This window comes from Rhinatrema bivittatum, chromosome 10, assembly GCF_901001135.1.
Source record: "Rhinatrema bivittatum chromosome 10, aRhiBiv1.1, whole genome shotgun sequence".
Taxonomy (NCBI): Eukaryota; Metazoa; Chordata; class Amphibia; order Gymnophiona; family Rhinatrematidae; genus Rhinatrema; species Rhinatrema bivittatum.
The window spans coordinates 119,789,949-119,811,810 of NC_042624.1; the positions used below are offsets into that span (position 1 = coordinate 119,789,949).

The 21,862-nt window shown below is 46.0% G+C and overlaps 1 protein-coding gene across 4 annotated transcripts in view; it reads left to right on the forward strand.

Moving 5' to 3' along the window:
- The window catches only part of LOC115100137 (coiled-coil domain-containing protein 24-like), a 53,705-nt gene that overhangs the window by 10,400 nt on the left and 21,443 nt on the right, over nucleotides 1–21,862 (forward strand). For all 4 annotated transcript variants that reach the window (XM_029618390.1, XM_029618391.1, XM_029618393.1 and 1 more), the window contains exons 3-4: nucleotides 9,903–10,081; nucleotides 19,599–19,766. In XM_029618390.1, the coding sequence (XP_029474250.1) occupies nucleotides 9,903–10,081; nucleotides 19,599–19,766 (347 nt within the window). The remainder of the gene's footprint in view (nucleotides 1–9,902; nucleotides 10,082–19,598; nucleotides 19,767–21,862) is intronic.

Consider the following 21,862-nt stretch of genomic DNA (forward strand, 5'->3'; position numbering starts at 1 on the left):
TACATCAGGGCCCGGTATTTTTCGAGCAGGCAGAACTCTTCTGTCTTGCGGCCTGGCTTTTGAGAGGCGCCGCCTCCGGCGTCGGGGCTACCCGGAGGCAGTAGTATCCACGCTATTGCGGGCACGAAAGACATCGACATCGGCGGCCTATGTTCGAGTCTGGAAGGTGTTCGAGCTGTGGTGTACTAGCCAGGCCACGAGACCCGCTAAGGCTTCTGTACCTCAGATCCTTCAGTTTCTACAGGCGGGGGTGGAAAAAGGGCTCGCCTATAATTCACTACGGGTTCAGGTGGCCGCCCTTGGTTCGCTGTTGAGCGATGGGGGCTCTCTTCTACAGCATCCTGACATTGCTCGTTTTCTCAAGGGTGTCAAGCATATGCGTCCTCCGTTACGGAACCCTTGTCCCTCCTGGAGTCTTAACCTTGTGCTTCGCTCCCTGTCGGGACCACCGTTTGAGCCGCTGCGCAGCGCAACGATAAAGGATCTCACTCTCAAGACTGTATTTCTTGTGGCCATCTGTTCCGCTCGACGCATCTCAGAGCTGCAGGCTCTGTCGTGTAGAGAGTCCTATCTCCGTTTCTCCGACTCTGGAGTTTCGCTTCGCACCGTTCCCTCCTTCCTTCCGAAGGTGGTTTCTGCATTCCATGTGAACCAGACGGTGGAGTTGCTGTCCTTCTCTTCCTCAGAGCCGAAGTCTCTCCGTCTCTTGAATGTCAAGCGCACTCTGCGCCTCTATCTGGAGGCTACAAATGAGTTCCGGACCTCTGACCATCTCTTTGTACTCTGGGCCGGTCCTAAGAAGGGGTCTCAGGCCTCGAAGACTACCATTGCCAGATGGCTGAAGGCCGGCATTGCTGCTTCTTACATTGGGGCGGGTCGGACTCCCCCACCCGGAATCATAGCGCATTCTACACGTTCTCAGGCGGCTTCCTGGGCGGAGGTTCGCTCGGTATCCTCGCAGGAAATTTGTAGGGCAGCCACCTGGAAATCGTTACACACGTTCTCGAGGCACTATCGTCTGCACCTCGCCTCTTCGGTCTCTGGACACTTTGGCGAGCAGGTTCTCCGAGCAGGCCTCGCAGGACCCCACCCGATTTAGGGAAGCTTGGGTACCTCCCACTGTCTGGACTGATCCAGGTACGTACAGGGAAAAGAAAATTATTATTTACCTGCTAATTTTCGTTCCTGTAGTACCATGGATCAGTCCAGACGCCCACCGCGTTTGGGTTCTTGATCCTGCTCAGCTCTGCGCTGCTTCTTGCTCGCAGTGTTCTGTGTCTTCACAGTCGTTTCTTTTCGCTGTTTTCCACAGCTCCCTACAAGTTGGTAGGATGTTTGCAGTTACTTGTTGCGGTTACAATTGTTTTCATTATCTGTTTCCACAAACTTGATCCTTCAGGGGTTTCTACTCTGGCTTTGATATACTCGATACTGAACTCCTGCAGAGGGGGTAGTAGTATATATGGTGACGCCCCCTCAAAGCTTGTGCTGACTCCATCTGCTGAATTGGGGACATAACCCACTGTCTGGACTGATCCATGGTACTACAGGAACGAAAATTAGCAGGTAAGTAATAATTTTCTTTTTGTGGTTCTTGAGGACCGGAATTGCCTCCCCCCCCCCCCCCCGCTTCAGAGTTTTCAGATAATAAAATGATCCATCTGCTCTCTATTTATTTATTTATTTAAAGATGTTTGTATACCGCCTTTACAATTCGAAGAATTAATCAAAACGCTTGACAATAAAAACGTACATAAAATTCAAAGCAATCAGACAATACACAACATATCATAAATATAATAAAAGCCCATCATAAACGAAAACAAAACCAGAACTTAATATATGGAAATGAAGATGTAGTCAGTGAACTAAATGCTTGCTGGAATAAGTAAGTTTTTAACATTTTTTTGAATTGTTGTACAGAAGAAATAAGCCGGAGAGAATCAGGGAGTGAATTCCAAAGAATAGGGCCAGCTACTGATAGAGCCCTTTCCTAGTTAATTCCAGTCTGGCCAGCTTAACATTAGGTATGTCCAGAAGGTTCTTAGAAAGTGATCTGAGTTGTCTGGCTGGTTTGTAAATGCGAAGGTTAGAGCAAAGCCAAGTTGAAGTTGTATTGTAAATAAGTGCATGAATAATAGTCAGTACTTTGTAATGAATTCTGTATTTAACTGGTAGCCAGTGAAAAGAGAAAAGAACAGGAGTAATATGTGATCTGCGAGTAGAACCTGATGAGATCCGAGCTGCAGAGTTTTGTATTAGTTGTAATGGAAAAATAGTTGAGTCTGATAGCCCTGAGAATAGAGCATTGCAGTAATCCAATCCAGAAAATATCAGAGACTGTAGCACTGTGTGAAAGTCATGAAGAAAGAGAAATGGACGAATTCTTTTCAGTATATGAAGTTTGAAAAAAGATCGGTTTGTAATATTAGAAATGCATTGAGAGATCTGAATTGATTATAACCCCTAAACTACTAGTAAAAGTACCTATAGGAATGGAAATACCCTTGAACAGTAAATAAGGAGGTGGAGCTAGTGATAAATAAGTCAGAGTGGTCTTAGATGGATTTAGTTTCAATCAATTGTGATCGAGCCAAGAGTTTATTGTAGATAAGTATAATGAAATTAAAGAAAAAGTATCTGACCAAGAAGTTCTTTGTTTTCACCTCCTGGATAACATAAGCAGAATTATGTATTTATTTCAGTTTTCTTCTGACAGCAATCAAGATCCTAGGATGCAGGCTTTTGGTCAATGTTGGTACTGCTTTCAAATCTGCACGAAGCCCCTGCATCTCCCTACATCCTACTCCCTGAAATCCTTTTACAGTGTTTTGATCCGGGGCAGGGCCCAGCTACAGGAACACTTCCTTCCTTCGCTGAAGAGTGATCTCTTTCCTTCCCTCTCCAAAGCAGCACAGAGGCTCCCAGAATGGAGGCAGTGTGCCTGAAGGCATCCTCTGTATGCTGAATCTCTCCTTCCCCGAGGGCGAGGAGCTTTTTGTACACAGCAGGTAGTTCAGCATACCTGGGAACTCAGGATTTCACCCTGAGACTCGGGGAATCTGCATCGTGGCAGGGTCTCAGGGGAATTGCTAGAAATCTCAGGGGCCTCTCTGTATGCAGCTCAGTAAGCCTGCAGAGAAGAGGAGAAGAGGGGCGAGCCTGGAGCAGACACTGCAAGCAGCAGGTGGGGAGAAACTGGAGCGGGGCTGCGATGCACAAACCTCAGTCTGCAGCTGTGATTGCAGGACTTGGGAGTCACTCAGCCAAGGGTAGAGAGAGGAGGAGCTGAGACTTACAGGGGGAGGGAGCAAAGAGAGTGCTGGGGAGAGGGAGAGACGAAGGGGAAGTATGCTGGGGGTCATCCCGGGAGGGGAGGCAGGTGAAAGAAAGAGAGAGAGGATTGGTTGAGGGGGTGGAAGGGAGAAAGCTGATATCTATTAACTGCAATCTCAGGGCGACCGCAACTCAAAGGTTCCCAGGTTTGTAGATCATCAGCCGTGCGGCACTTGGTGCAAAACGCCGGATAACCCCCATCGCATTTCCGTTTGCAGCTACGTCTTTTCTTTTTTTTTATTAATTAGGAAAAGGCTTGAAAATTTCCAAGCAATTAACCAACACGTTATTGCATTTCTATCTAAACTCAGCAAACATGAGAGTTCTAACAGCTTTTAAGCAATGGCGTGTGTTTATTTTTACAAACTAAGATCCCAGCGGGTTGCAAAAACAGCCAAAGAAGTCCCTTCTAAAACATTATAAAAATGAATTCTGCACAGGCCTGACGCTCCTCCGGGAATGCAAGCCTGGCCACCACAAAGGAAAACGCAGACGGGGAGGGTAAGGATAATGTGGAAAAAGCAGGGAGAGCAATCCGACTGCAGGGCTTTTACGGTGCTCAGCGCCGCATCCATCCTCTGCTTACCCCACCGAGCAAGCAATGCACATCTTGTCGGGATTAGAAAGCGCAGGCCTGCCTTCTGTGCCCTTTCCTCAAAAGAACACAACTCCTTCTTTGGCTCTGGGGATGGTCAGGGGTTGTCAGACTTTTCTTTTTAATAGTCTCCCTCCCCCCACTAATGTGGCCCTGTGTAAAAAATAATAAAGTTTGCCTGCCCTTTACTGCTGTTTCTCCTCTTCCCCCAGGACTGTATGGTTTTCCCCTGCTCTCTCTTTTATAGCAAGCCTTTGATTTTTTTTCTCTCAGCTTTGGGAAATATCCATCTCTGATCTCTTTGTATTTTGCAGAGTACGGGAGGAAATGCATTTCTGTTTCTCGTTCCCCAATGTTGCACTGCATACAGAGTCTGGTTTCTTGGAGTTTCCATTTCAGTGGTTGTCTGCACATTTCTGTTTCTAATTTGTGGTCACTCATTCTCTGTTTGAGGATATGTCTGTGTTCTGCATGTGGCACTGAGATGAGATATTCTGCTAGCATAAGAACATAAGACATTGCCATGCTGGGTCAGACCAAGGGTCCATCAAGCCCAGCATCCTGTTTCCAACAGAGGCCAAAACCAGGCCACAAGAACCTGGCAATTACCCAAACACTAAGAAGATCCCATGCTACTGATGCAATTAATAGCAGTGGCTATTCCCTAAGTAAAATTGATTAATAGCCGTTAATGGACTTCTCCCCCAAGAACTTATCGACACCTTTTTTGAACCCAGCTACACTAACTGCACTAACCACATCCTCTGGCAACAAATTCCAGAGCTTTATTGTGTGTTGAGTGAAAAAGAATTTTCTCCTATTAGTCTTAAATGTGCTACTTGCTAACTTCATGGAATGCCCCCTAGTCCTTCTATTATTCGAAAGTGTAAATAACCGAGTCACATCTACTCGTTCATGTAAGATCTGTATAGCAGTCCAGCTTGTTCTACTTGCCAATCTGCATCTCCCAACAGGCGGTGTATTGGTGTTCTGGGCCACGTTACAATATTTGAAATGTACAGGTTGAGCTGTTTCTACTTTTGTCCTGGCAGTTAGTGTCTCTTGGTCTCTATATTTCTCTTCATGGTGCATGTTTCAGAAGCAGGGTGTCTTTTTACGTGGCAGCGACTGCTTTATTATTATTATTTTTTTTTTTTTGATTGGTGATTAGATGCAAGCTCAAGGATTCTGCTTCTGTGGGAAGTGTGGCACGAGGAGAGGAAACGGCACTAAGGTGGGCAGTGCGTGTGTGTGTGCACTCAGGTGCACACTTAGCAGCTCTGGAGAGCAAGGGGTGACAGGATTGTTTTTCCTTAGCTTGGGAAAACATTGTCTCGCCACGTTAGGCAGAATCGTGACACACAAAGGTGACGTGAAGACTTTCTCCGAGGTCTTTGACACATGTAGGAAGAAAGAATCAGCAAAGATCTTTATTGAGGTCAGTGTCCCTGATGGTTTACTGGCCTGAGAAGTTAATGGCTCCCTCCGGGTCAGGAAATCTTCATGTTCAGTGAGCCAGACTACATTACTCTTCCGTGGCTCTCCTTATGTCTCAGGAGCTGCTATAACCACATCTGTGTTACCCCTACCGAGGAAAGTCCCTGGACATTAAGTGTCTGTTTCCAGAGGAAATCCTTTCCCCTGATTCCTTCTAGTGATCTGTAGCTGTAAAAAGTCTCATTCTGAGAGGATCCTGCATGTGCAATCTCCGGGTTTGGAGGAAGCCCCAGAAGAGGCTCCCGGGCATGAGGCCATCCCCTCTGCCAGCAAGCACAACCGAGGAGAGCCAGGACATCAGGAGACGGTACTGACATCACCAGAATCTCGGCACTGCCTTGCTCTTTGACCATGTTTCTGTTTGACTTCTGGGGGCAAGTTTTAGAACCACACAGGCAGCTGCAAAGCCCCTGGCTATTTTTTCCCTGGGACTTTGCACGGGCTCTGAAAGGGAAAGCTCGTGTGGAATTTCCTTCTGATAGTGCCCTGGGAAGAAATCCCCACAGACTCCTGTGGATACGCTCCCCTTTCCAAACGAGGTACGTAGCTATGAAAGTGGAAATCTCTGCGCGCTGTAGCCCTAATGCCGCCCACCCCCGGCAACGTCTCCGCTCAGTCAGGCCGATGCGAATCAGTGCACTCAGCCGAGTACTCTGTTTAATCCCTGGTTGGACGCAGGTTGTGGGCGCACGTCCACAACTCCTTATTCTATAAGGGGATCAGCGCATCCCCACCTCCCCCGCAAAACTAAATGCATGTTGATGAGGCTATTAGCTAGCTATTCTCTCCCGATTCAGAAATTAAACCTGCCCCAGAGCAGTCATTCATTTCTGAGCAGCCCAAAACGTGTTCTGCTTTTCTGCACTTCCTCCAACTTAGTATCATGGCAATATTAAGTTGGAGGAACAAAAAGGACGAATATGTTTAAAAAAAAAAAAGTGTGCTGGCAGTCAGGTTAGGAAAAGAGGCCCTGAAATCTGCCTGCCTGCTATGTGGGTAAACATTGGCACATAGGGGCATGAGCTGGGGAGGGGTTTGCACTTACACACTGAAGGCCTAATTTGTAAAAGCATTTAGGCGCTTAACATTGAGTTTTACACGTGTAAATGCACTTTACCCGTGTAAGTGGGCTTTTGAAAATTGCTACAGTATAGGCCATTGAATTGTCCATACGTTTAAGCATGTAAGTGCACTTAATGGGGGTAAATGGCTTTTGAAAATTGCTACAATATAGGCCATTGAGTTGTCCATAAGTTTAAGCATGTAAGTGCACTTAATGGGGGGTAAATGGCTTTTGAAAATTGCTACAATATAGGCCATTGAGTTGTCCATAAGTTTAAGCATGTAAGTGCACTTAATGGGGGTAAATGGCTTTTGAAAATTGCTACGATAGTATGTTACATTTATGCGCGTAATTCCTTAGAAAATTCACCTGAATCTTTTGAATTTTCAAAAATATGCAGATATTTTTCCCAAAAAACTGTGCACACATTAGCAGGTAGAAATATGTAGGGGCACTTTTGGGATAATTTTCAAAGGGAAAGCAGGAGTCGGTGTGAAGTCTGTGGTCATCGACGTTAACACTATGTGGGCAGTTACAGAATTGCCTCCATATATGTTACTTTGGAATTCTCTTCCTGGTAATTTACGTTTATTAACCAAGTCAGCCTCGTTTAAAAAAGCTCTTAAAAATGTTTATTTAAGAATGCTTTCAGTGAAGAGACCATGGGAAGCGGATAAATACAGCTGAAACTATTGGACAGCTTAATCCCTTGTTTTGTTTAGTTTTTTAATATTGGACAGCTGATGATTTTATTGTATCGTTTATAGAGTAATTTAACAATATAAGAAGTTGCCAAACTGGGTCAGAACAAGGATCCATCAAGCCTAGCATCCTGTTTCCAACAGTGGCCAATTCAGGTTACAAGTACTCAAAATATTAAGTAGATCCCTTGCTTCTAATGCCAGTAATAGAAGTGCCTATTCCCTGAATCAAATTGGTTAATAGCAGAACCCTGGGATGCATACCATCCGGTCCAGGTGATTTGCTACTCTTTAGTTTGTCAGTGTGGCCTACTACATCTTCCAGGTTCACAGTGATTTGATTCAGTTCATCTGACTCATTGCCCTTGAAAACCATCTCAGGAACCGGTATTAGCCCAACATCCTCATTAGTAAACACTAAAGCAAAGAATTAATTTAGTCTTTCTGCAATGGCCTTATCTTCCCTAAGAGCCCCTTTAACCCCTCTGTCATCTAATGGTCCAGACGACTCCCTCACAGGTTTCCTGCTTCAGATATATTTTAAAGATTTTTATTATGAGTTTTTGCCTCTGGCCAATTTCATTTCAAATTCTTTCTTAGCCTGCCTTATCAATGTTTTACACTTATCGTGACGATCCTTATGCTTTTTCCTATTTTCTTCAGATGAATTCTTCTTCCAATTTTTGAAGGATTTTTTTTGGATAAAATAGCCTCTTTCACTTCACCTTTTAACCATGACGGTAACTGTTTTGCCTTCCTTCCATCTTTCTCTATGCGTGGAACAATTTATATATAGAACCCTCTCTAGTTTCTGGTTTAATGCGTACAGATTAGAGCGCTCTCTAGTTTCTGGTTCAATGCGAATAGATTAGAGCGCTCTCTAGTTTCTGGTTTAATGCGTACAGATTAGAGCGCTCTCTAGTTTCTGATTTAATGCGTGCAGATTAGAGTGCTCTCTAGTTTCTGGTTTAATGCATATAGATTAGAACGCTCTCTAGTTTCTGGTTCAATGCGTACAGATTAGAGCGCTCTCTAGTTTCTGGTTTAATGCATATAGATTAGAACGCTCTCTAGTTTCTGGTTCAATGCGTGCAGATTAGAGTGCTCTCTAGTTTCTGGTTTAATGCGTACAGATTAGAGCGCTCTCTAGTTTCTGTTTAATGCGTGCAGATTAGAACGCTCTCTAGTTTCTGGTTAAAGCGTGCAGATTAGAGCGCTCTCTAGTTTCTGGTTTAATGCGTGCAGATTAGAGCGCTCTCTAGTTTCTGTTTAATGCGTGCAGATTAGAGCGCTCTCTAGTTTCTGGATTAATGCGTGCATATTAGAGCGCTCTCTAGTTTCTGGTTTAATGCGTGCAGATTAGAGCGCTCTCTAGCTTCTGGTTTAATGTGTGCAGATTAGAGCGCTCTCTAGTTTCTGGTTTAATGCGTGCATATTAGAGCGCTCTCTAGCTTCTGGTTTAATGTGTGCACCATGGAGATTTCTCATCCTATTTAAGATATGGTTGTCAGACCCAGTACACTGCAGGTCTTCCTGTGGCTCTTTTTATATATTTTAATCCCTTGTTTTCTTTATTGTAATAGTTACTACGTATTTTACATATTTTGGAAAACAATTCCGATTTTTATTTTTAGACTTGTACTGTTCTTTACCGGAGTTAGAGCACCTCCCTGCACTCCCCATTAAAAGCAAGAATATAAAGGTCTTTGTCTAATTGATGAAAGCCCCTTGGGTGAAGGTTAGGGATCTGCGGGAAGGCTGCCTGCCTCTCCGCTAGCAGCTTATTCCTTAGGGCTGGTTTGTATTTTTTGTTCATTCCAGATGTTGGGGAGGGGAGCACTGGGTTTCTTGTGGCTGTTCACAGGCGCAGATGTTTTCGGTGCCTCTCAGGCAGCTTCCCCCTGGGAAGGGGGTTAAGGGAGAGAATGGTCACCTGCCCCTCTGCATCCAGGCTCTTCTGTAATTGCAGTGTTTGGCTGCATTCAGAATGACGTTGGGGCTACCAGCTCATCTGAGAAGCAAAGCCACCCCAGCAGGGGTGAAGTGAAAATGAGCTGCCTGGAGTCTTCAGTGTAGACTGGTGGTTCTCTGGTTTGTTTATTTACATTTGTTGATTGCTTTATCTTAATATACACCTCAAAAATCCATAATAAAACACAGCACCTGTTAAAATCAACAAAAAATACAAATACTAGCCATACCCTCCCCTTCCCTTCATCACTGAAACCAAATTCCTACATCCGACATAATCATCCCCAGCCCCTTCTCCCCCCAGATTACTGAGCGGCACTTCTCCGTAGCCCAATAGCCTCCTGTCTTCTCTTCTCATAGTTTATAATATACAAAAAATAAATTGCACACCGTACACACAGCAACAAACATTTAACAAAATAATCAAACTCCGGTTATTAGTTAGAAGCAAATGGACAGATGGACTGACACTTCCTTTTTCACTCTATAGATCCACGTAAGCAAAATGGCTGAAAACCCCCCAATTATTATTTTTTTTGCGGCTAAAAGTCTGCGTATAACTTTTATCAGCGCGAGGGCGTCGAGCTGCAGTAAATAGGGATTTCTGCACCACAATGGCCCCGCTTTCAAAGAGTGGCTGAATGGCTGGTTGTGGCCAGCTTCCTTTCATCTGAAAATGTCTCTGTAATTTGCAGGGCAGCTTCCCGTCATCGGCTTGTGCGCCCTCTCTCTCTTTCAGGTGGACACTCTGTTGGAGCTGTGGCGTGAACTTCGGAGGGGCACGTTCTCTGCGGATCAGCAGCTCGTGCCAAGAGGTAGACCTGTCCTCGCCGATCCGCCAGTGATCAAGGACATGCTGAAAGAGGAGATCCGGCTGCTGCTGCTGAGTGTCCAGCAGAAGGCTCACAGCGAGGGCAGGTAAGGGAAGAGTTATAAGCAGAGACGGTGCCATGAGCTGAGCTTAGGTGAGGAAATGGAGGTCTTGCGCAGGTAGCAAAGGGGCCAGAGGAGGCTGCTGAGGTTAGGGGAGGACAGACGTGTTGCTGAAAGGCAGGTAGGAGATTTAGGTATTTGCTAAGCTTTTTTCCCCCAGAGATACAGACTTTAGAGGTGCAGCTGTGCGGATCATTGAGGAGCAGGGACTGGAGCAGCTCGCGTTCTCTCTGAAGGAGACGCGTTAAATCAAGGGACTTAGTTTACATAAAGGGGGCAATTTTACAACAGCCTGTGTAGAAGGTAACCCAGCCGCAGACGCCGACTTCTGCACGTAAGCTGGCCTGGAAAATAAGCACCCAGCATACGTGCACGCGTTTACATCCTGCTCGCTCCCAGCTGTAAACGTACGTGCATAGATTTGCACACAGACTTTCAATAATAAAAACTGCTCTCACCTCCCCAACGCCGCCCCCCCCGGTACGCCTCTTTTCAGTATGCACGGAATCGCCTCTGGGCGTAATTTTATGTGCACAGTCCCTCAAGAGGTGTCTAAAAGCCATTTAGTTGCTTAAAACTGGGTTTTAGAAATCAGACCCAAAGACTTTAAGCAGCTTTCCTGCGATTCTGTTGCTCCCTATTGGCCTAGGCTAGGCGTACGATGTCATTTATGACCTCAGGCCATCATGAACCAATCAGACCCTTTGTGTCTGAAGTCCTTTATCAATTAAACAAGATAGAAAGCAATTGGAATTGGTTTTCATGGCTGTGCCTCCCCATATAAGGGGTGGCAGGGGAATGGTCTGTTAAGATGGACCTTGGCCAACACATCCCAGCACTACTGCAGCCCTTCCCCGGCGGCAGTGTCAGCATTGGGGGAGACTCTGCCTGCTGACGAACCCAGGCCCTCTCAGCTCACATGTCAGACTTCTAACGGGACAAAGGTTACCTGAGGCCAAGCCGTGACCTCTCCTTCCAGGAAACGAAGCCTTCAGACTGCCTCTAAGGGCCTCTCACTGTCAACGCAAGAACCTTGCTCTCCTCCCTTGTAACCAGCTGCTCACGTCCTGGGTCCCACAGCAGAATCCCATTTCCAGTGCAGTGGGGGCCTAGATGCCGCCCACTGCCCTTTTCATAGCAACCCTGCTGCTGGGGAGGGGGTGATAAGTTGTGGGTAGTTCTTTGGCGGGGTAATAAACAATGGAGCTGCCCATCCCTCTCCTGTGGGATCCAGGCTCTCTGTTCCAAATGCTCTATCTGTCCTCCGAAGCCCCTCAATTCATGGCCTTTCCCTTTCAGTCATCCCTGTAAGAGAGGTCAGAGGAGCATAGGGAAAAGGATGTTTTATAGCCTCACTATTGTCCTCCCGCTGTCAGATGATCGAGGGCTTTTGTGTTGCCTCTTCTCTCTTCAAGCTCTCACCACTGAAATATAGAAAGACATGTTCCTTGGTGGAAGCAAGAAGAGAGGCAGAGGCAACAGTGTGAAAGGAGGGGAGAAAGAAAATCCCCATTTCCGGTCCTGTGGAAGAGGGCATTGTGCAGGTTCAATCAGAATAAGCCATTTATATCCAGTACGGGCCCATCTCGTGCCTTCATTGCTTTGCACAGAGCACACGTTTTCCATGACGTCAAAAGGGAAACGTGAGAAGCTTTATTCCGTGGACTGTGCCCCACACGTTCTGCAGGCAAGAGAAAGTAGGATTTCTTATGAGACCTTCCATGACTTCTTTTCCCGTTGGCCTTGGTAACCTTCCTTTTGCCATTCCTGGACAGGCTGCGATGGCTGCGTGGTCAGCACTCTGGCCTGATTCTGACTCCTGCTCTCTGTGGCGACATCTGCTGGCTGCCTAAGGAACAGCACAGTGCAGCCACACTTCTTAGAAACTCATTTTAAACAGATTGCTTGGTTCCTTCTTCCCCTCTAAGATGTTCTCTGCAGTTCTTTCTGCTGATTATCAGGTTGAGCTGTAGAATCCTTTTCTTGTCCTAATCAGTCTCTGGTCTGCCCAGGACATCTGCACCTCATCCCTGCTCTCACATTCCATGCATGGTTACAAACTGGAAGAATAAATCCCAGATGTGTGCAGCTGTGCTGATCCTAAACAACATAAGAATATTTTATTACTGAGTGGTAAGCAGGAACATTGACTGTCTGGCCCAAAGGGGGAGAAGGCTGCTGGGTGCTTCAGAGTTGAGTGAGTTATGGCTCTGGAGGGTTTGAGGAGCTGTGGAGATGTAATGTAGGCAAAACCTGGGAAAAGACCCTAGAAAGCACACATTATGACTTCCTGCTAGAAATCTGGGTAACCAGCTGGCCCCACTTATACTGACTGCATGCACGGAGAGGCAGTGCTGCATTCCTCAGGGAAATCAGGTCCGTAGATGCTAAAGCCAGGGCTAGATCAGCATGTTGGTAAAAAAATGGAGGCAGCTGGCAACTTGAGTTTAGCAAGGGGGTAATGAGTCCAGGAGAGAGCCATGGCAAGGGAAGAGCAGAAATGCATCTCTCTGCTCTAAAATCTGTCTCCCAGACTTTCCTCGCTGCCTGTCTCACAACAAATTGTTATTGAACATTGCAAAAACTGAAATCATCATTCTCACTAAGATCAATTCTGGCTTTCAGTTTGCTGTTACAATATCCCAGTCCCTCAGCAAGCCCCTAATCAAGGCCTAATAGTTGGTTCCTTCGGAAGCTCAGGCCAGTGCTTGACCCTTTCGTACCGTCCTCCAGGCCCGTGTGTTGGTAGGGCCTGGACTGTTGCAATGCCTTGTGCTCCGCTCTCTTCAGTTAGTCCAGAGCGCTCCGGCTGCACCTTCTGACAGGCTTGCAAATGCATAGTCATGTAAGCCCCATGCACTGGTCATCAGCGACTCAGTTTACGGTGGCTTCTTTAGTATGTGGCGATTCTAGCCCTTGGACGAATGCAGTACTAGGAATCGATAAACCCAGCAGGTGCGGAGGTCAGCAAATACAAACTTGCTTGAGGCTCCATCTATTTAACAAGTGGCTGATCCGGATCGGAAAGGGGAGAGCTTTTCCTGTCGCTGGCCCACGCCTCTGCAGCTTGCTTCCCAATCAGCTTTGCGAGAAACCATGCAGCAAGGCATTTAAAAAAGCTTTGAAAAAGTCCTTGTTTGCGTCAGTGTTTGATCGGCAATCAGGATGGGGAGTTTGGGGTAGTGCGCAGGTTCTGTTTGTTGATTTTGATGTATGAAGAATGTTATGTTGATATTCATAGTTGGTTTTATGTAGGTTAACTCAGTGCACCACCTCGTACTTCCTTGTTATAAGCGTGGTTTATCCATGCGTTTAAATAAATAAAAACCTGCCAAGTACCTTCTGCAGGGCAGAAAAGCCATCCTAAGTCCAAGGCGCACCACTTTGATGGCTGATCTCTGGGTCTGCATTATCTCGTGAGCCCCTTGATGGGGCAAGCTTAGTTTTGACAAAAGCGGTTTGGTTTTCTCTTTCATGTTCAGTGCACTCTTCACCCCTTCCTTGCATAATTCAGCAGCCATCCAAAGTTCAAACAGCTTCGGGCAGCAGAGCTGAACGCCGGTGGCTCAGAGAGGGAGCCGAATCCTGCGAGTCCCACCGTGACCGTTGCTGGCATTGGACATCCAGGCCCTCTTTTTCTGTGCGTTGATCTTGGAGGGAGGTGGCTCTTCACAGTCTGATGCCTTTTATTGAACCAGAGACACATCTGAAGCTGGGACCTCTGGAGTCTTGAAAGCTCCTTGTAATCCCTGCCCCGCTGGCTACCAGAGCTCACGAGGAGTGCTGGGGCCACGTTCTGCCCCCACCAGGGGGTAAAGGTGTAATCCTTCAAGGCCCCTACAGTTTTCTACAATGGTCCAGCAAAAACTCACAGTCAGCTGTTGTTCAAAGTTAAATCATTTTGCTGAAAATTTGATTGCAGGAATAAAATCACAAGTGAAACACTTTTGGTTAGTGACATCAAAGCAGAAAAATAAAGTGCCAGAAGAGAAGTCAGTAGTACTCGGCAGAAGAGACCCTCCCCGGCCGTCCCCGGTGGTGCCTCGGAGCTGGATGCATGCTGCTTCCCAGCAGGACACTGGAACTACTGCCGGTGCCTTTCCCAAAGTCCCTGGAGGCGGCAGCTTTGTGGGATCTTCTTGCAAGGAAGCCTGCGCTGAGGAATTCTCTCTTGCATAGAAAAGGAGCAGGAGCTCAAGTCCCCTCTTCTTAGGGACCTCTTTGGTTCTCAGAAATAAAATCTCCTTTTCCCTTGGGCCTGGGAGCTCTGTCCTTGGGGTCAGCTCTGCCCTTTCTGGATAGGGAACAGGACGGCGGTCCTGCCCTTTGGAGCGTCAGCTCCCAGAGAAGCTCTCTCAGTCCCTGATGGGATAAGGCGCGCTAGGCTGGCGCGCATGTCCGTGCTGGCTTGGCACACATGTCTGTGCATCTGAGGAACTTTACTCTCCATATAGCAAGGAGTTTTGCAAAAAAAAAAAACCAACATACGCACAGTCCTGAATATAAACGTGTGCGCACCTTAGCGCTCCTCCATGCAAGGCATTAGCTACCACTCCCCGGTGCAGGGAGGCGCGGAGGCTTTATTCAAGTTTTATTAACGTTGGAAACTTAACTCGCGTTCAGAGGTGGAATAAAACTTTCTAGGGCTAGGGTTAGTCCATGGGCAGAAGCTGGAGTTTATGGACAGAAAACATGATTTATGTAGGTTTTCTGTGCACAACATTTTATGCTCTTAACTCATGTTTTGTGCGCACAACTTACATGATTTATACACAGGAGCCGAATGTTGTGCCCCTAATTCTTGGTTTGTGCATGCTGAACATGATTTATGTGCACTATTCTTTTATTTTTGCTCACATTTTTAGGTTCTCGCGCTTATTAACTCCCAGTGCATTTGCCTTACTGCATCAGGAGTTAACTCTTTTCAGCACGCGTGTTAAAATGTGCACGGGAATACAGTACACACAGTTTTTACTGCTGTCTTATTATATTGGGCCCTCAGAAAGAGAAACCTGAAGGAAACCCTGAACCAAGTGGGCACCTTTGATAAACCATTCATAACTTCTTCTTGTAAACCGATATGATATGATTGGTATCATGAATGTCGGTATAAAAAAGCCCTAAATAAATAAATACATAAATAAATAACTTATTTGGCTAATTCACTTCTATTCCGGAACACCTCCAGAATGCCTCTCACTTCTCCAGATAAGTGCCGCTAATATTCTGGGTGCATGGCTCTAGACGGAGGTCAGGAGGCATAGTGCTCCAAAGGGTGGGGCCTGCGATCGATAGGGCTCTATCTTTCGTGGAGTTAAGGTGGGTGGTCTTAGGGTTCCTTTGTATGCTGCTCTAGTGGGGCGGTTGGAGGCGGAGGGTATTGTCTAGCCAGGGTATCTTGCTGTTGTGTATGGTTTTATGTATAATTGCGAGGTTTTTGCCTGCTTGAAGACCTGGCTCTTCACACAGGCATTCCCTGAATAGCACCCTACCCTTTACTTCACCCCCCCAATGTCACCCTACAGCCCATATAGCAGATTCTATATTAGCATTAGAGTATTGCATTAATGAAAGCACATAGTACTCTTTGTATTATCGTAATATTGTATATATTTCTTCTAATATTATCAAGTTGTCTATTTATTCTTATTTCCCCATTTCATATATATTTCCTCTACCCATATCAAGTATGTATATCCACTTTCCCTATCAAATTTCTCCGTTCAATCCTCTCCAAGTTACTTGCACCCTGTTCCATGTAAACCGATATGATGTTCCCATGAATACCAGTATATAAAAGCTTTAAAATAAATAAATAATATTCAAAACTCATCATTTATCCAAATAACTCAAAACTTATCCAAATCAAACCATTTGAATATCAGTCTTTTTTTTTTAAGTATCAAAAGTAAGAAGCCTAGGAGCGAGTCATTTGGACCATTAGATGATCAAGACTTAAAGGGGCACTTAGGGATGACAAAGCTATAGTAGAGACTAAATTAATTCTTTGCTTTGGTCTTCACTGAGGAAGATGTAAAAGAGGTACTCAAGCCAGAAATCATATTCAAAAGTGATGATTCAGAGGAATTGAAACAAATTTCAGTGAGCCTGGATGATGTCGAGGGCAAATTAACAAACTAAAGAGTAGCAAATCACCTGAACCAGATGGTATACATCCCAAAATGAAAAATTAAATTATGGACCTGCTATTAGTTTACAAATTACTATCATTAAAATAATCTATGGCACCTGAATACTGGAGGGTTGCCATTGTCACTCCAATTTTTAAAAATGGATCAAAGGGTGATCCAGGAAACTACAGACCAGTGAGTCTGACGTCTGTGCCAGGCAAAATAGTAGAAACTATCATAAAGAACAAAATTTCTCAACATATAGATAGGCATAGATTAATGGCACAAAGCCAACATGGATTTAGCTAAGGGAAGTCTTGCCCCACCAATCTGCTACGTTTTTTAAGGGGGTAAATAAACATGTGGATAAAGGTGAGCCAGTTGATATGGTGTATCTGGATATCCAGAAAGCATTTGATAAAGTCCCACATGAGAGACGTCTTAGGAAATTAAAAAGTCATGGGTTGGGGGCAGTGTCCTATTGTGGATTGACAACTGGTTAAAAGATAGAAAACAGAGATTAGAGCTAAATGGTACATTTTCCCAATGGAAAAAGGTGAATAGTGGAGTGCCCTGGGACCGATGCTTTTTAATATATTTATAAACAACCTGGAAATGGGAACAAGAAGTGAGATAATCAAATTTGCCGATGAAACAATTTTTCAAAGTTGTTAAATCACTAGAGGATTATGAAAAATTGCAAGAGGACCTTGCAAAACTAGGAGACTGGGCATGCAAATGACAAATGAAATTTAATGTGGACAAGTGCAATGTGATGCACCTAGGGAAGAGAAACCAAGCTTATAGCCACACAATGTAAGTTTCCACATTTAGGAGTCACCAATCAGGAAAAGGATCTTGGTATCATCGTTGAAAATACATTGAAATCTGCTCAGTGTGCAGCAGCAACCAAGAAAGCAAATAGAGTGCAGGGATTATTAGGAAAGGAATGGAGAATAAAACAGAGAATATCATAATGCCTCTGTATCACTCCATGGTGCGACCTCATCTTGAGTACTGTGTGCAGTTCTGGTTAGCACAGCTAAAAAAAAGATATAGCAGAATTAGAAAAGGTACAGAGAAAGGCTACCAAAATGATAAAAGAAATGGAACAGCTCCCCTATGAGGAAAGACTAAAGAAGTTAGGACTTTTCAGCTCGGAGAAGAGACGACTGAGGGGGGATATGATAGAGGTGTTTAAAATCATGAGAGGTCTAGAACGGGTAGATGTGAATCGGTTATTTACTCTTTCGGATAGTAGAAAGACTAGAGGACACTCCATGAAGTTAGCATGGGGCACATTTAAAACTAATCGGAGAAAGTTCTTTTTTACTCAACGCACAATTAAACTCTGGAATTTGTTGCCAGAGGATGTGGTTAGTGCAGTTAGTGTAGCTGTGTTTAAAAAAGGATTGGATAAGTTCTTGGAGGAGAAGTCCATTACCTGCTATTAAGTTCACTTAGGGGTAGATTTTCAAAAACCGTGAATAGGCGTACTTTTGTTGGCGCTCCAGGCGCCAACAAAAGTACGCTGGATTTCAGTAGATACGCACGTAGCCGCGCGTATCCGCTGAAATCTGGGATCGGCGCGCGCAAGGCTATCGATTTCGTATAGCCGGCGCGCGCCGAGCCGCGCAGCCTACCCCCATTCCCTCCGAGGCAGCTCCAAAATCGGAGCGGCCTCGGAGGGAACTTTCTTTTGCCCTCCCCTCACCTTCCCCTCCCTTCCCCTACCTAACCCACCCGCCCGGCCCTGTCTAAACCCCCCCCTTACCTTTGTTGGGGGATTTACGCCTCCCGGAGGGAGAAGTAAATCCCCGCGCACCAGCGGGCCGCTAGCGCGCCAGGACGCGATCTGGGGGCGGGTCCGGAGGGCGCGGCCACGCCCCCGGGCCCACCCCCGGAACGCTCCCGACACGCCCCGAAAACGCCGCGCGGTTCGGGCCCGCCCCCGACACGCCCCCCCTGACACACCCCCTCCGAAACCCCCGGGACTTACGCGAGTCCCGGGGCTCTGCGCGCGCCGGTGAGCCTATGTAAAATAGGCTCACCGGCGCGCAGGGCCCTGCTCGCCTAAATCCGCCCGGATTTGGGCGGATTTAGGCGAGCAGGGCTCTTAAAATCCGCGCCTTAGAGAATAGCCACTGCCATTAGCAATGGTTACATGGAATAGACTTAGTTTTTGGGTTCTTGCCAGGTTCTTGTGGCCTGGATTGGCCACTGTTGGAAACAGGATGCTGGGCTGATGGACTCTTGGTCTGACCCAGTATGGCATTTTCTTAAAGGCTAAAGAGGTTAGGACTCTTCAGTTGAAGAAGAGACCGCTGAGGGGAGGGAGATATGATAGAGCTTTACAAAATAATGAGTGCAATGGAACGAGTACAAAGACCAGGGTACACACAATGAAGAAGTTAGATAATACATTTAAAATTAATAAAAGAAAATATTTTTTTACTCTTCACATAAATAAGCTCTAGAATTCATTGCAAGAGGATGTGGTGAAAGATGTTAGTGTAGCTGCATTTAAAAAAGATTTGGAGAAGTTCTTGGAGGAAAAGGCCATAAACCATTATTAAGATAGAGTTGCAGAAATCCATTTCTTATCCCTGGGATGAGCAGCTTGGAAGCTTATTTACCCCTTGGGATCCTGCCAGGTGCTTGCATCCCGGATTGGCCACTGTTGGAAACAGGATGCTGGGCTTGATGGATCTATGGACTGACCCAGTATGGCAGGTTCTGATGTTCTTACTAGACATATGGATAAACATGAGCTCAAAGCAATTCTGGTAAGCTTTTCCAGAGTTGAAGTCCTGTTTCTGGTAGTATCATGCCTTGCTAGTTTAGGAGCTGCAATGTCCAATAAGGAAGGAACGTTTTTCCCAGTGGGGAGGGGTAAAAGCAGAGTGGCCCACACGTCTGTAGTGGGACCAGTGTTTAACTTATTCATAATGATCTGGAAAAGGAAGCAGCGAGTGACGCGATCAGATCTGCAGATGACACAAATTTATTCAAAGTGCTTAGATGATCAGACTGTGAGGAACTGCTGAAGGACATTTAGATGCCAGCCTGGGGAACTGGGGGCAGGTGGCACTTCATGTGAACAGTAGCCCAGGCTGTGTGGAAAGCATATATGGGCTAATTTAGCCAACATATCTTGTACTATTTCTCAAAGACAAACAACCTGCCTTTGAAAAGGCGCGGCTGCAGCGTTTGTGTGCTCCTGTTATTGGTGGGGATGCGCAGTTTTGGAAATCCCATGTGCCCATGCTGCTTTTCTCCTCCAGTCTAAACACACTCACAGTTTCAGATTCTGATAACTACCGTAGAGACGAGAAAACTCAGCTGTGAGTGGTTCTTTGTTGCCGTTCTAGAGATGAAGACAAGGCCATCGCCAAGTACAACTCCAAGGTGGTTCACTTTGTGATGGGGTCCAGTCGACCTGGAAGCAGAATGTGCCGCCCCCGAAGTGTGATAGGAAAACACGGTGGAGAAGACGTCCCCAGCAGAGTCTGTACTGCCAGCCACGGCAGCGATGAAAGGTCAGTATCACGTTCTCTGGATCTGGGTCAACATTCTGTTCTTAGCCACTCCTGGAAGCAAAATCGGAGGCCTCTTACCATATTCAAATTCCACCTAAAAACTCACTCGTGAAGGTGGCTCTCAAAGCTTCGACTCTAGTTTTGTCTAATCATGGCCCCCTTGACTTCTAGCCATTTTTAGGGGCATTTAGCAAGAGCCAGAAGGCCTGTTGTTGAGCGTATGTGTGTGTCTGTCCATATGGATGGTTCAGTCACTGTTGCTTGTGAATGTGGCACATGTGCACTTGCTGAACGGGAGTAGGGGAGGACCAGTGGGACCCCTCACCGCTGAGGAATCAGGCAGGCAGATTGTGGAAGAAGAGACCTCGCTGGGAGACAGGCTCAGTGTGTTCCAAACTGGAAAACAAGGTGAGGGAGCTTTCAGATGGGTTCATGAAAAGCACCTTTGTGCAATGCTTAGAGCATTTTGTTCTGGGTAAAACAAAACTCCCAGAACCTCGTATTATCTGGTAGTTCCTCCTGCACCTTTGCACTGGTGCCATGAGCCTTCATTCACAACTACCCCCTAGTTTATATTCCCCCATCCCCAACATAACTAGTCTGGCGATCATGGGCCCTGAATCCAGCCATTAGGTGTCACTCTTGAGCAAGGAGTACAACGCCCTCTTCCTACTGCCAAGGGCTGTGAGCATCGAGCCAGGAATCGAATCGGGGCCCTCCGCACGACGGCGTGCAGCACCTCCACTGGGCAGGCCTTTGTTTTATTTATTTCAAAGTATTTCTTACCCCCTTGTTCCAGTGTTCATGGAGGGCTATGTAAAAACATTCACACTCTCTCTGCCCCTAGCACATCCTTGGATTGCAAATTCTAAAAGCTCCAATTCATACACAATTAATCAAAATAATCACACTTGTTAAATGAGGTCAGATGTATTTTATAGAACTTCACGGCGGTTGGGGAAAAAAAAAAAAAGCTTGTAATCATTTCTTGAAAGTTTGCTCATAAATCATCCAGGAGCAAGTTCCACAGCGTTGGAGAAGCCACAGCAAAGGTCTGTGTGCAGGCTTCGTCCAACCAGAGCTGAAGGCCCATCCAGCAGATCGCAGAGCACGCAGGGGGATTATACGTTTTTCAGTACAACTTTGACGCAGGTTACCTTATCGCTGTCAGGGGCTTTGTGGATCAGCCGAGCCAGTTGGAATTTTATTCTCCAGAACTCAGGGATCCAATGCAATGGACATGACCCAGAGAGGGTATGATCTCTCATGCCTTTCCCGGTTAGGACCACGCGCTGCACGGATGTAAGACATTGGCAGACAGAGTCACAGTAATCGCGCCCGGCCTATCCCAGGACTTGTAATATTGTGCGGAAGTGCTGATGGGGCTTGAGAGCTTACGCAACGTACGCAGTTTAAATTTAACCACCACCTTCACAGCTGGGCACACACTGACTGGTCCGATTCTTGCTTGGGTACACACGGGTAGTATCCATTCCTCAATCCAAGGGTTATCTGCTAAGGAATATTAATTCCGTTTTCCCCAAGTTAAATGCCAGCTTGTTGTTGGATAATCAGGTTTTTTTTATTGCTCTCAGGTATTTCTACAGTAAAGGTATGGAGTTGGACCATGGGATGAAAAACTGGATATTATCAGTGTATATTCAATATCTGACTCCAAGGCCAGGCAGATGTTAAAGAGGGCTGCCGAATGGGCTGACCCATCTGCAGTGGGCACTAGGAGGAGACTGCAGTTAATTTGGATGCTCTGTGGAGCAGGGTACTGTCTCTTGTACTGTTGATGTCTTGCATTGCTATAGAAGTGATTAATAATGATATTAACACTTTCATAGAAATGTCATATGTAGACCAATTCACAATGCCTTTATGTTATTTTGGTGAATCGGGCCCTTAATGGGGTAGGGATCACATCTGTTTTGTCATGGGTGAGTGGGAACATACTGCTTGTGTGTCTGGAGAAGGCAGGTGCTCTCGTCTTATTCACATGTCCCTTTTATTCACCTTTGGGTTTGTCCTCTCTGTGATCCTTGTACTGACAGCTGCTGAGATGGGCAACGGAGGCAGGCTGCCGATTTTTC